This window comes from Scyliorhinus canicula, chromosome 15, assembly GCF_902713615.1.
Source record: "Scyliorhinus canicula chromosome 15, sScyCan1.1, whole genome shotgun sequence".
Taxonomy (NCBI): Eukaryota; Metazoa; Chordata; class Chondrichthyes; order Carcharhiniformes; family Scyliorhinidae; genus Scyliorhinus; species Scyliorhinus canicula.
In genome coordinates, this window is record NC_052160.1 from 82,585,433 (window position 1) to 82,600,869 (window position 15,437).

Below are 15,437 nucleotides of genomic sequence, written 5' to 3' on the forward strand. Positions count from 1 at the left end.
CATTTCCCTGACTCGAAGCTGTGCACCCAGTCAGATGCCCTTCACTGTCTGTCTGAGATGAATGAGGCCTTGGTGTTCAGGAGAAGATAATTACGCTTCTTCTAGTTTGCCCCCACCCAGCTCAAACTGACATCTGTGCAGCCTGAGGTAGCCAGTGTGTAAATAGCTGCTTTCAGCTGAAGCTTGTTTTTTTTGCTGTTCCTGACGCCACGTCCGGTTGTAATGTGGGGCGGAACGCCACGTCGGCAGCGTTGATCCAGGAGCTGGAGCTGGAGGGTGAGTGAGAGTGGAGGAGCCGGAGTGGGAATAGGAGCCTTATCCCCATCACTGAACACAGCCACCCAGGGAAGGAAGGCAGAGAATGGTCAAGGTAGGAACAGGAAAAGAGCGCGTTGAGCTTTGTATCTTAGTTATCTCATTGAGGAAAACAACTCTTTGTTCGGAGAAACTTCTTCGATTTGCAAGTTTTAAATGTCTCTCCCCCCCCCCCCCCCCCCCCCACCAAGGAAAAATCCGACCAGAACAGTTAGATGCAATATTTTTTGAAAGCACAGACGAGACACCGTATTTGTAAAGAATGGGAGAATGAATCATCAGTTATCCGGGATTTCAGGAACTGAGTCTTCATCCTGCTGAATGTTTACTTTTGTTAGAGAGTAGCACTGGGGGGTATTTGTCAATTACACAACGCGACACGAGGTGAAAGTGACACGGCTGTGTTCACTTTGTAACCGCGGTGAGCTGAGTAAAGTGAATTTGCACACTTTGATTTCGTATCCAGTTGCAATGCAGCTTGTCCCATTCCGCCATCCCAGCAGCTCCACACTGTGACAACTCAGCAAGTGCCATGTCACCAAGAGGGAGATCCGACGGGGCGGTCAGGTCGGCTCTGTCTGGCTGGCCTTTAAACAGCTTTCTTTCCTCATACGGAGAGAGAGAGAATCCTTGCGGCACAATTGCCTTTGTCTATTTCGATGTCTCATCTCTTTGTTTTGTGCCCCTCATTTTGTTGTTGTTGCATCGAGTTTACACATCTGCTGTTGATTGTTGTGGGTTGCGTCTTGGTGGTTTGAGGTGTTACTGAGTTTACAATGGGATCTTAGCTATCAATTGACAAATGTCTACTACCTCAGTTGTTGACCCATATCGGCGGGATTTGGGGGAAACTGGTGATCCAGCTGACATAAGACCATAACATATAAGGGCAGCACGGTTGCACAGTGGTTAGCACAGTTGCTTCACAGCTCCAGGGTCCCATGTTCGATTCCCCGCTTGGCTCACTGTCTGTGTGGAATCTGCACATTCCCCTGTGTCTCCCACAGTCCAAAGATGTGCAGGTTAGGTGGATTGGCCATGCTAAATTGGTTTTGGGTTAGGTGGGGTTACTGGGTTACTGGGATAGGATGGAGATGAGGACTTAAGTAGGGTGCTCTTTCCAAGAGCCGGTGCAGACTCGATGGGCCGAATGACTCCTTCTGCACTGTAAATTCTATCATAAGAGCAGAATTGGGTCATTTGGCCCATCGAATCTGCTCCACCATTCGATCATGGCTGATATGTTCCTCATCCCCATTTTCCTGCCTCCTCCCCATAACCCCTGCCCCCCTTACTAATCAAGAAATGACAATATTAATCAAGAACATCGGATTTTTAGCAGGGCTACAGAGTGAGCTGGAAGGTGGAATTAGCAGAATGGTTCTCTTTTAGAACATAAGAACTAGGAGCAGGAGTAGATAATTTAGCCTTTCGAGCCTGCTCCACCGTTCAATACTATCATGGCTGATCTCATCACAGCCTCATCTCCACCATCCTGCCCGTTCTCCATAACCCTTCAACCCATTACTGATTAAAAATCTGTCTAACTCCTTACATTTACTCACAGTCCCAGCATCCACCAAACTCTGGGATAGCGAATTGCACAGATTCACAACCACTTGGGAGAAGTCAGTTTTAAATTTGTTCCCCCTTATCCTGAGACTATGACCAACCATTCTAGGGAACCCACAAATGGAAGCATGAGCTCCACTTCTACTTTATGGGCAGCACGGTTGCACAGTGGTTAGCACTGTTACTTCACAGCACCAGTGTCCCAGGTTTGATTTCCCCACTGGGTCACTGTCTGTGCGGAGTCTGCATGTTCTCCCCGTGTCTGCGTGGGTTTCCTCCGGGTGCTCCGGTTTCCTCCCACAAGTCCCGAAAGATGTGCTGTTAGGTTAATTGGACATTTTGAATTCTCCCTCTGTGTACCCGAACAGGTGTAATAATAAAGATTATTATTTTATCCCTACCTTTTATCGTTTTATATACCTCAATTTGATCTTCCCTCATTCTTCTAAACTCTCGAGAGTATAGGCCTAAACTGCTCAATCTCTCGTCACAAGTCAAGCCCCTCATCTCTGGAATCAAGAGTATTTGGACTTTCAAATGGGCGGCACGGTAGCATAGCGGGTAGCATTGTTGCTTCACAGTGCCAGGGTCCCAGGTTCGATTCCCGCTTAGGTCACTGTCTGTGCAGAGTCCGCACGTTCTCCTCGTGTCTGCGTGGGTTTCCTCCGGATGCTCCAGTTTCCTCCCACGAGTCCCGAAAGATGTGCTGTTCAGTAATTTGGACATTCTGAATTCTCCCTCGGTGTACCTGTACTGGTGCTGAAATGTGGCGACGAGGGGCTTTTCACAGTAACTTCATTGCAGTGTTAATGTAAGCCTACTTGTTACAATAAAGATCATTATTATTATGGCATCCATAAGGTGCCTCTAAAGTAAGGCTTATGGGTAACTTATTAGCATGATGAAAGAGTTCATCAATGGTCAGAAAATGGGTGGCACAGTGGTTAGCACTGCTGCATCACAGCGTCTGGGACCCGGGTTCGATTCCGGCCTTGGTTGACTGTGTAGAGTTTGCACATTCTCCCTGTGTCCGTGTGGGTTTCCTCCAGGTGCTCTGGTTTCCCACAATCCAAAGATTTGCAGGTAAGGTGGAGCTATGGAATTGCGGGGATAGGGAAGGGGGGCCTGGGTAGGGTTCTCTTTCAGGGGGTCGATGCAGACTCACTGAGCTGAATGGCCGTCTCCTGTACTGTAGGGCTTCTATGTAAACAGAGAGTACGAAGCGGTGCTGCAAGGATCAGCACTGGGACGTCAGCTATTTCCAATCAATAGTGATGACTTAGATGGAGGACTGAGTAATGTATCCAAGTTTGCCAATGAGACAAAGCAAGGGGGGGAAGTAAACTGTGGGGACGACAGATTCTGCAAAGTGAAAACGACAGGTTAAGTGAGTGTGCAAGAAGGTGGCCGATTGAATAGAATGTGAGGTATGAAGAATAGAAAAACATAATCTTTTTTCAAACTTGGTTTTCAGAGGGGTTTTGATATGCTAGTGCACAAAATGGAGAAAGCTAACATGTATGTACAGCAGGCAATCAGGAAGGCAGATGCTAATTGACCTTTTTTTACACAGGGGTTGGTGACTAGAATAAGGAAGGGTTGCTGCAATTGTGCAGGGCTCTGTGAGACACAATTGGAGCACTGTGTGCAGTTTTGATCTCTGTACCTGAGGAAGGACAGACTTGCCTTCAGAAGGGATGTAACAAAGATTCACTAGGTTGATTCCTTGATGAAAGGGTTGAGGAGAGATTGAGTAAGGTGGGTCTATGCTCTCTTACATTCAGAAGAATGAGAGATGATTTTGTTCTGAGAGGGTCTTTTAAGGTAGATACCGACAGGCGGTTCCCCTGGATATAAAGTTTAGAACTAGGGGGCACTATCTCAGGGTGAAGGGGGTCGACCATTTAGGACTGAAGGATAAGGAGAAATTTCTTTATTCAGTAGGTTGTGAATCTTTGGAATTCTCTGACCCAACAGGCTGTGAATGCTCAGTAGTTGAATTATTCAAGGCTGGGATTGAAAGATTTTTGGATTTATTTGGGAATGAAGGGGAATGGTTGGGAAAGTGGAGTTGAATTTAAAGATCAGCTATGATTTTATTAATGGTGCAGTGTGCTCTGGGTCATAGTCTTTATGTTCTCCCTGCAATGGTAGCAAAGATCCTATTCATAGAATCATCGAATTTACAGTGTAGAAGGAGGCCATTCGGCCCATTGGGTCTGCATTGGCCCTTGGAGAGAGCACCTACTTAAGCCCACACCCACCCTATCCCAATAACTCCTCCTAACGTTTTGGACATTTGAGGGGCAATTTAGCATGGCCAATCCGCCCAACCTGTACTTCTTTGGACTGTGGGAGGAAACCGGAGCACCCGGAGGAAACCCATGCAGGCACACGGAGAAAATGCAAGCTCCACACAGAGAGTCACCCGAGGCCGGAATTGTACCTGGGTCCCTGGAGCTGTGAGGCAGCAGTGCTAACTACTGAGCCGCCCAGGTTACATTTATTGTCCACAGTTCAGAGCTTATCTTCATTAGACTGGAGAACATCCTTGAAACTAGTGGTATTGTCACTGGGCTGGTGATCCAGAGACTCCGGCTAATACCCTGAAACCATTGTCGATTGTCGTAAAAACCAATCTGGTTCACTAATGTCCCTTAGGAAAGGAAATTTGCCACCCTTACAAACCACACCAGCAGGTGGGCGGGCTGGGCGAGGAGAGCGAGTGGTCGAGGCGAGGAGAGCGAGTGTTCGGGCGAGGCGAGGAGAGCGAGCGGGGTGGGCGAGGCGAGGAGAGCGAGCGGGCGGGCTGAGTGAAGAGAGCGGGCGAGCCGGGCGAAGAGGGCGGGCAAAGAGAGCGGGTGGGCCAGGCGAGGAGAGCGAGTGGGCGAGGAGAGCGAGTGGGCGAGGAGAGCGAGTGGGCGAGGAGAGCGGGCGGGCGAGGAGAGCGAGCGGGCGGGCGCGGAGAGCGAGCGGGCGGGCGCGGAGAGCGAGCGGGCGGGCGCGGAGAGCGAGGGGGCGGGCGCGGAGAGCGAGCGGGCGGGCGCGGAGAGCGAGGGGGCGGGCGCGGAGAGCGAGGGGGCGGGCGCGGAGAGCGAGGGGGCGGGCGCGGAGAGCGAGGGGGCGGGCGCGGAGAGCGAGGGGGGCGGGCGCGGAGAGCGAGGGGGCGGGCGGGGAGAGCGAGGGGGGCGGGCGCGGAGAGCGAGGGGGGCGGGCGCGGAGAGCGAGGGGGCGGGCGGGCCGGCAGGACGAGGAGAGCGAGAGGGCGGGCGGGGGCGAGGAGAGCGGGCGGGCCGGCAGGATGAGGAGAGCGAGAGGGCGGGCGGGGGCGAGGAGAGCGGGCGGGCCGGCAGGACGAGGAGAGCGAGAGGGCGGGCGGGGGCGAGGAGAGCGAGAGGGCGGGCGGGGGCGAGGAGAGCGAGAGGGCGGGCGGGGGCGAGGAGAGCGAGAGGGCGGGCGGGGGCGAGGAGAGCGGGCGGGCCGGCTGGACGAGGAGAGCGGGGGCGAGGAGAGCGGGCGGGTGGGGGCGAGGAGGGCGGGCGCGGAGAGCGAGCGGGGTGGGCGGGCCGGGCGAGGAGAACGAGCGGGCGGGGGCGAGGAGAGCGGGCGGGCCGGCAGGACGAGGAGAGCGGGCGGGCCGGCAGGACGAGGAGAGCGGGCGGGCCGGCAGGACGAGGAGAGCGAGAGGGCGGGCGGGGGCGAGGAGAGCGGGCGAGGAGGGCGGGCGCGGAGAGCGAGCGGGGTGGGCGGGCCGGGCGAGGAGAGCGAGCGGGCGGGGGCGAGGAGAGCGGGCGGGCCGGCAGGATGAGGAGAGCGGGCGGGCCGGCAGGACGAGGAGAGCGGGCGGGCCGGCAGGACGAGGAGAGCGGGGGACGAGGAGAGCGAGAGGGCGGGTGGGGGCGAGGAGAGCGAGAGGGCGGGCGGGGGCGAGGAGAGCGGGGGCAAGGAGAGCGGGCGGGCCGGCAGGGCGAGGAGAGCGGGCGGGCCGGCCGGGCGAGGAGAGCGGGGGCGAGGAGAGAGGGCCGGGTGAGGAGAGCGAGCGAGCGGGCCGGGCGAGGAGAGCGAGCGGGCCGGGCGAGGAGAGCGGGTGGGCCGGCAGGGCGAGGAGAGCGGGTGGGTGGGGGGGCGAGGTGAGCGGGCGGAGCGAGGAGGGGACAACCACAACCTTCTTTCATATACTTAACACTCACAAATATATACTATATCCATATACATTTATACATAAATATAACAGGGGGACATTTACACCCATATACACACAGACTCCACCTGGATAGTTAGCAGCAGGAGGGTCTTCGTGCAATTTGATGCTTTTTAACCCTCCGTTTCTCAGTTATACTTTGGTCATTTCTGGTGCCTGCATTCCTACCCTCTGGGACCTTCCTGCCCACTGCTGTAGTCACTAACTGAGCCATTGACCAAGTTAGTTTTGTGGTTTGGTTTCAATCACCCACTGGTTATTAAACTTTATCAACAGTTTTTAATCTGAATGCAAATAAACTATCGTGAAACTAGTCACGTTTATTGCAGTCCAGTTTGAAGGATCATAGGTGTGACCTCTGCCCTTCACTCCCCACCACCCCAGAGCGAATCTGTCACAATGACCGAGAACAGAGGTTGGTGCTGTCAGAGTCAGTTCCCACACACCACTGTGAATACTCTCAGAATGTCACCATGTGCTATGACTTTAAATAGCATTTTTAAATCATAAATTTATCAGACTGTTTGTCTGATAAATGATGAATTCTGTGTGTGCTGTAGGGAACTGCTGCTCTCAGATATAACCAAGGGACTAATTTGAGAAGCTGAGAGTTTGGAGATTTCAACCCAGGCACGGGTGCTCCAGGTGCACAGAAGAACCGATCTTTAATAGTAATCTGAGTGATCCCTGTGGGTTTGAAAATAAGCTGCATGTTCATGCAGGCAAATTCATTGGCTCCCAGCTCTACAGTACATTTAGTTTCCTTTGTTGGAGGAATTTGGACTACAATCGAGACCGTAGCCATCTTAATTTTCCTCCAGTCTTAAACTTTCGGAAAGAATGGGATGCATTGGTGGTAGCCCCGGAGCCAGACATTTGTGGGTCTATTCTCACACCATTGACGTCAGCTAATAATCCAGGCTCACATTGCAGTGCTGCGTTGAAGTGCTACACTGCCAGAGATGCTATTTTTTGGATAAGACTTTAGATTGAATGGTCCATTAAATCCATTTGAGTTGTGCTTGAGTAGAGGTCTAATGAGGGTGTTGAAAAAAGGGATTAAATCAAACAGATATGGAGAAATGATTTCCTCTGCGTGAAGGGATCCAGAACAAGCGCACAATGAACCAGGCTATGCAGGAGGAAATAAGGAAGCACACTCACACAGGGTGGTGGAAATTTGGAACTTTCTCCCAGAAAGACTGAATGCTGAATTGCATTTTTAAGACTGAGATCGGTAGCAGTTGCACAGTGGATAGCACTGCTGCCTCACAATGCCAGGGACCCGGGCTCGATTCCGGCCTTGGGTGACTGTGTGGTGGTTGCATATTCTCCCCGTGTCTGTGTGGGTTTCCTCTGGGTGCTCCGGTTTCCCCCTACAGTCCAAAGATGTATGTGGTTTGACTATGGTGAATGGGACTTTGTGTGGCACGGAAAATGTGGCTGGAGAAGTAATAATAGGAAATAAAGAAATGGCAGACAAACTGAACAGTTACTTTACATCAGTCTTCACGGTGGAAGACACCAGTGGGATGCCAGAGGTCCAGGAGAATCAGGCGGCAGAAGTCAGTGCAGTGACCATCGGCTAAGGAGAAGGTTCTGGGGAAACTGAAAGGTCTGAAGGTGGATAAATCATCTGGACCGGATGGGTTACACCCCAGGGTTCTAAAAGAGATAGCTGAGGAAATTGTCAAGATATTGGTGACCTTTCAGCAATCACTGGGGGCAGGAAGGGTCCCAGAGGACTGGGAAGTGTCTAATGTAACATCGCTGTTTAAGAAGAGAGGGAGGCAGAAGACGGGAAAGTATAGGCCAGTTAGCCTGACTTTGGTCATTGCTAAGATTTTAGAGTTCATTATTAAAGATGATATTGCGGAGTACTTGGAAGTGCATGATAAAATAGGACTGAGTCAGCACGGCTTCGTCAAGTGGAGGTCATGTCTGGCCAATCTGTTAGTTCTTTGAGGAAGTAACAAGGAAGTTAGACAAAGGAGAACCAGTGGACAGGATTTATTTAAATTTCCGGAAAGCTTTTGACAAGGTACCGCATTGGAGACTGTTAAGGGTAAGATCCTGGCATAGATAGAGGTATGGCTAACTGGCAGAAGGCAGGAGTGGGGATCAAGGAGTCTTTTTCAGGATGGCAGCCGGTGACTAGTGGTGTGCCTCAGGGGACGGTGCTGGGAGCATAACTTTTCAGAATATACATTAATGATCTGGAAGAAGGGACCGAAGGCACTGTTGCTAAGTTTGCAGATGTTATAAAGATCTGTAGAGGGACAAGTAGTGTTGAGCAAGCAGGCAGGCTGTAGAAGGACTTTGACAGGCTAGGAGAGCGGGCAAAGAAGTGGCAGATGGAATACAATGAGGAAAAGTGTGAAATTATGCACTTTGGAAGGAGAAATGGGAAGATGCTTCGGAAATCAGAAGCACAAAGGGACTTGGAAGTCCTTGTTCATGATTCTCTTGAGGTTAACAGTGAAGGTTCAGTCAGCAGTTAGGAAGGCAAATGCAATGTTAGCATTCATGTCAAGAGGGCTCGAATACAAGACCAGGGATGTACTTCTGAGGCTGTATAAAGCTCTGGTCAGACCCTATTTGGAGTATTGTGAGCAGTTTTGGGCCCCGTATCTAAGGAAGGATGTGTTGGCCTTGGAAAGGGTCCAAGGAGGTTCATAAGAATGATCCGTGCAATAAAGAACTTGTCCTGTACTCATTGGAGTTTAGAAGAATGAGGGGAGATCGTATTGAAAGTTACAGGATATTGCGAGGCCTGGATAGAGTGGATGTGGAGAGAATGTTTCCACTTGTAGGAAGAACTAGAAGCAAAGGACACAATCTCAGACTAAAGGAACGATCCTTTAAAACAGAGATGAGGAGGAATTTCTTCAGCCAGAGGATGGTGAATCTGTGGAACTCTTTGCCGCAGAAGGCTGTGGAGGCCAATTTGAGTGTCTTGAAGACAGAGATAGATAGGTTCTTGATTAATAAGGGGATCAGAGGTTATGGAGAGAAGGCGGGGGAATGGGGATGAGAAAAGTATCAGCCATGATTAAATTGCGGAACAGACTCAATGGGTCGAGTAGCCTAATGCTGTTCCTATGTCTTATGGTCTAATGGTGGCACAATGGTTGCCACTGCTGCCTCACAGGGCTGGGGATCTGGGTTCAATTCCAGCCTTGGGTGACTGTAAATGTGGAGTTTTCACATTCTCCCAATGTCTGCGTGGGTTTCCTCTGGGTGCTCCGGTTTCCTCCCATGGCCCAAAGATGTGCAGGTTAGGTGGATTGGCCATACCTAAATTCATCCTTATCGTCCAAAAGGTTGAGTAGAGTTACTAGGTTACAGGGAGAAGATGGGGGAGTGGGCCGAGGTAGGGTACAGACTCATTGGCCCGAATGGCCTCCTTCTGCACTGAGAATTCCATAAATTTCTCCTTGGTGTCTAAAGATTTGCAGATTACGTGGGGTTACAGGAATAGGGTGGGAGGAGTGGACTTAAGTAGAGTGGTCTTTCGGAGGGTCAGTGCAGACCCGATGGGCCGAATGGTCTCCTGCGTTGTAGAGATTTTATGAATAGATGTTTCTTTCAAGGGAAATGGAGCAAAGGTACAAATTGTGCTCCTGCCCCAAGACCAAAATAACAAACATCTATTCAACACCTTATCGGCTCATAATGGTTTGCATTGGATGTGCTGTTGGATATGCAATTGAACGAAGAAAGGGTTTTGATTGGTAATATTTACCTTGACCGCCTGGATACTAATCTTAGGGAACAGATTAACTATTGTGAAAAAAGATGTCTGATTTTCATGCCGTTGACTTCAATGAGATTGCACTGTTAGATAAGGAATTGAAGCAACAATAGGATATTCAGCCCCTCGAGCTGCTATCATTGTGATCAAGGGTAATCTTCTACCAAGTCTGACCACAGGCAAGCTTTCAATTCAATACAACTTATATTTATATAGCATCCTTAATATAATCAAATGTCCCATGTTGCTTCATAGGAACATTATAAAAAGTGTCACATTGAATCTCAAAAGGCGATATTAGGTCAGATGACCAAAAGCTTGGTCAGATAGGCTTTACGAAATTTGCTAATGGAGGAAAGTGGGATAGAGAGATGGAGAGGTTTAGGGAGGGAATTCTGGAGTACGGAGCTCAGACAACTGAGGGTATGGCCACCAATGATCTGCAGAAGAAGCAAATGTGATGTGGAAAAAACATTTTCACACGACTGTCATCAAAACTGAAGTTTCTCATCCCTGGAATCATATTTCTTCTGCAATCTTCCAATGCCTTCTCTCTCCAGGAGCTAGATATTTCGAAGAATTGTGGGAATGGAGGAGATTACAAGAGACAGGGAGGATCAGGACCATGGAAGGATTTGAAAAAGTGGATTTGGTGCAAATTAAGACGCAGGCAATATAGATTTGCAAGATTTCCAAGAGCCGGTGCAGACTCGATGGGCCGAACGGCCTCCTACTGCATTGTAAATTCTTCTATGAATCTAAATTCTATGAATTTGGATGGCCTGAAGTTTACAGAAGGTAAATGGAGGGTCAGAGTGTTATTGAGAGAGATGTGAGCAGGCTGAGGTTACTGAGGGAATGTTCGTTTGAACATTATGACTCAGTTTCCATTTCTGGCTCTGCCTGGGGTCACCTTGCAGTTGTCTGGTTAGAATGACCGTCCAACCTTCTGACTCTGCCTGGACAGCCCAATGTTTCAGATAACAAACATGCTTGGAATAGTGTGCACTTAAATCCTGCAGCAAGATCTGAGCTTTATTATTTTCCATTCTGGAGCAGCCTAAACCAAGTACCAACCAGCATTTCAGAACTCTCACCAACTTCCCATGAACATCATGCTACCACCCCCCACCTCCCTCCAAAGCACCACACTCTGAAGCCCTCACGCTGAAGCGATTTTTCTTTGCGGATGTCACTTTTATGGCTTGTATCTTGTTCTCTCCACTTTGCTGAAGGGGCCACTCTTGCTCAGGTGATGGCCTATGTTGACTGCTAGTCTCATAATTCCCCCAAAACTTTACTCTGTGTGAGCGCATACCGTAAGCAGCCGAAATGCTGAACCTCCAATTGTTTTCCTCAAGGTGTCTTCATAAATTCAAGGTTTTCTTTCTGAAATACATTTCATCCTGATTCCTTCATAGGCCAATGGCGTGCACAAATATTTTTACCGTCTGTTGTTTCTGCTTGAAGACCCCACTGTGTTTCTGGGATGCTTCTTATCCCCTTTTTCACAACAAACAGCACATCCGTACAATTGGTACAGCACAGCACAATCATTTGATTGTATAGGGAAAAAAACCCCACAGTTGAATCATCTAACCTAAGGAGCGGCACGGTGGCGCAGTGGTTAGCAATGCTGCCTACAGTGCCAAGGACCTGGGTTTGATCTTGGCCCCGGGTCACTGTCCGTGTTGAGTTTGCACATTCTCCCCATGTCTGCATGGGTCTCAGCCCTACAACCCAAAGATGTGCAGGGTAGGTAGATTGGCCATGCTAAATTGCCCCTTAGTTGAAAAAAATAATTGTGTACTCTAAATTTTTTTTTAAAATCATATAATCTAGAGCTTTGACATAAGAGAAGAGTAAAAGGGTTGAGAAGAAAAGAAAATAAGAGGAGAAGGGGCGCACACTCCTGGTACAGTATATTATTAGCGACAGTACTGCATATTCTTTGCAAAGCCTTGTAGAAGTAAATCACCATGGAACCTGTATATTTAGGATATTTTGGAATAAGCCCGGCCTAGATCGAAGAATACAAGTTAGAAATTTCATTGGCATACACGCCATAATAATTTTGTGCTAATTGTGTGCAGGTAACTTTTCATTGACCCAAGAATATAAAATATGTTTCTGTGCTGCAAAAGATAGAATATTATACAACCTTTTCTCATTATTACCAACTGTATGTTTACCTGGAAGCTCCAAAATCAAAAACACAGGCTCCATCTTCAAGGTCATATCAAAGGTTTTCCAGCGTAAGTATACCTGACCAATATTTAAAAAAAAAATTTGACACAAGGCCAAACACAGTGAGTATGGTCACCTGTTAAAAATTGACATTTTTGGCACATGGAGATATAGCAGTGTCCTCTTCTGCTTTAAACTTGGTGTAATATGCAAACGATGTAGAATTTCTAGTTGAATCATCTCCAATCTCTTACTGACAGAAGTTTCATTTGCATTCTCCCAGAAAACCCCCCCGATCTCTTCATTAATATTCACCACAGGATCTCTTTCCCAAATCCACTGTATCTCGTGCATATTCGTATTGGTTCTGGAACATGTGTCATAAATTTACGAATTAATTCTTTTGGATCCATGAACAGTCATATTTTTTCTACAGGGGAGACACTGGCATTAAGAAGCCAGGTTGTTTTATAAAGAATAAAGTCTACAAAGTTGTAAAAAAAAACTATGGGGATATCACATTGCTGACAAAGTTGGTCAAAAGAAACAAATCCACAATCTGGAGTCCTCTCTCACTCCAGGGGCGAATTTCTCCGACCCCCCGCAGGGTCAGAGAATTGCCCGGGGCCGGCGAAAATACCGCCGGGGGCGGGAATCGCGCCCCGCCGTTCGGCGATTCTCCGGCCCGCAATGGGCCGAAGTCCCGCCGCTGAGAGGCCAATCCCGCCGCCGTGGTTTGAACCACCTCTGGTGCCGGCGGGATCAGCGGCGTGAGAGGGTCCCTGGGGTCCTGTGGGGGGGGGGCACAGGGCGATCGGACCCTGGGGAGTGCCCCCATGGTGGTCAGGCCCGCGATCGGGGCCCACTGATCGGCGCCCACCGATCGGCGGGCGGGCCATTACCGTGGGGGCACTCTTTTTCTTCCGCCACCGCCACGGCCTCCACCATGGCGGAGGCGGAAGAGAATCCCCCAGCGCGCAAGCGCCGGTGGTGACGTCGGCGGCAGCTGACGCACCGGCGCATGCGTGAACAAGTGAAGGCGTTTCGGCCAGCCCCGGTGCCGGGCGGCGGGCGTCAAAGGCCATTGGCGCCGGTTTTGGCGCCAGTCGGCGTGGTGCCAACCACACCGGCGCGGGCCTAGCCCCTCAATATGAGGGCTTGGCCCCTAAAGGTGCGGAGAATTCCGCACCTTTGTGGAGGCCCAACGCCGGAGTGGTTGGCGCCACTCCGCTACGCTGGGACCCCCCGCCCCGCCGGGTAGGGGAGAATCCCGCCACTGGTGTCAGAACCTTTCTTTTTAAAGAATAAAGGGTTACGATGTTCGGACCGGAAAGTGGAGCTGAGTCCACAAACGATCAGCCATGATCTCATTGAATGGCGGAGCAGGCTCGAAGGGCCAGATGGCCTACTCCTAGTTCTTATGTTCTTATGTAACCCCGGTAGACCCGGAGGGAAGTCAGGATTTCCCTGTGTAGCAGTGAGAGCAGAAGTTAACATATCTTCCTTCCAAATTATGGACCATCTTACAAGCTCTCAAGCTTATTAATACTTTTTGGATTCTCACATTTGCCTGGCACTGTCGTAAAATCTCAAGAAACAAAAGTGTTTGTAAAGGATATTTTGACTGACGAGCCTCAATTTCAAGCCAAATGGAAGTTGTCCTTTCTTATCTATTCCCATATAAATGTAAGATGAGAGGCTACCTGATATAATTTTACATTAGGCACACCAAGGTCCTCTTTTGATCTTGGAAGTTGCAATTTGGCCAGTTTAAAGCAAGGTCTCTTTTTGTTCTGTATAAAGGAGCTAAACCCCCGGTGGATTTTCATCAGGACCTGAGCCGAATGTAGAATTGACACTTTCTTCAGCCATCACTCACTAACTAGTATGATTGTCCACCTAAGCAACTCCTGTTGCTGGTTATGGGTGATATGCGTGTCCTGACGTGGCTGATGAACCCTATCCTATCCTATCCTAGGCTGATGAACCCTATCCTAGAGCCGCATGTTTGACCGCTCAACTTGGCAGGTGTTTCTGGGAGATGTGTTCGGTCCCTGGACCATCTAACCTGCACATCTTTGGACTGTGGGAGGAAACTGGGACACCCAGAGGAAACCCACGCAGAGAAAGGCACGGGGAGAAAGTACAAGCTCAACACAGTCACTCAAGGTCAGAACTGGGTTCCTGGCGCTGTGAAGTAGCTGTGCCAACACTGTGCCACTATGGGATGCCCTCATTAGATCTACACTGAACTGCTGCAAGTGCCTCTGTTCATTTAATAAAATACCCTCGTACAAACTTTTCTAATGTATAAAATAAATAGTTCCACTCCACCGGATCAAATGCTTTCACTGCATCCAATGAGAAAAACCAAGCTACCTATCGCCTGTTTTTGAGAAACATGAATGTTATTTAATAATCGTCTGACATTGATACATGAATTTGGTCTTTTATAAACCCAGTCTGCGGGCGGCATGGTGGCGTAGTGGTTCGATCCTGGCCCCGGGTCACTGTCTGTGTGGAGTTTGCACGTTCTCCCCGTGTCTGTGTGGGTCTCACCCCAACAACCCAAAGATGTGCAGAGTAGGTGGATTGCCCACACTAAATTGCCCCTTAATTGGAAAAATTCAAAAGTAAATAATTAAATCCAGTCTCATCACCCTGGTTAATTGAAGGAAGTTTTATTTCTAGACTGAACGCCAGTATTTTAGACAGTAATTTCAGATCTACATTTAAAAGTGATCTATAGTGGTCTATAGGACGCACAGTCTTCCAGACTTTTACCTGTCTTCAATATTAAGGAATATTACCTTTCTAAGAGACTGAGGTAGCTGTCGTACTTTAATTGAATGGTTATAAATACCACTCAAAGATTCACTTCCAAAACCATCAGGTCCCGAACCTGAACAGATTATAGACCCTTCAATGCCTATAATGCTTCCATTTTAGAAATGGATGCAGTTAAAATTGATCTTTGGTCTTCAGAAATTGTTGAGAGTTCAAAAAAAGGAGAAAAATCGCTTCATATGTATTTTTTTTAAAATAAATTTAGATTACCCAATTATTTTTTCCAATTAAGGGGCAATTTAGCGTGGCCAATCCACCTACTCTGCACATTTTTGGGTTGTGGGGGCGAAACCCACGCAAACACGGGGAGAATGTGCAAACTCCACACGGACAGTGACCCAGAGCCGGGATCGAACCTGGGACCTCTGCGCCGTGAGGCGGTTATGCTAACCACTTGGCCACCGTGCTGCCCCGCTTCATATGTATTAATGCATCTTCAAATTGATTTGTTTTATATAAACTGACTGATATACCATCAATTCACTGCGAGACTGAGAACGAGTGAATATAAGGCTTTATTATCCAGGAACTCGCCTGCCCGTGTCTGCTGTACAAATGAGT

At 49.2% G+C, this 15,437-nt stretch overlaps 1 protein-coding gene across 4 annotated transcripts in view; it reads left to right on the forward strand.

The window, feature by feature from the left end:
* The first annotated feature begins 210 nt into the window (after window positions 1-210).
* The window catches only part of zgc:153675 (uncharacterized protein LOC768179 homolog), a 38,113-nt gene continuing 22,886 nt past the window's right edge, over window positions 211-15,437 (forward strand). Inside the window, exon 1 of one of the 4 annotated variants that reach the window (XM_038819975.1) lies at window positions 211-370. In XM_038819975.1, the coding sequence (XP_038675903.1) occupies window positions 362-370 (9 nt within the window). In that variant the 5' untranslated portion in view covers window positions 211-361. The remainder of the gene's footprint in view (window positions 371-15,437) is intronic. The other 3 variants (XM_038819977.1, XM_038819978.1, XM_038819976.1) reach the window with 3 other exon arrangements.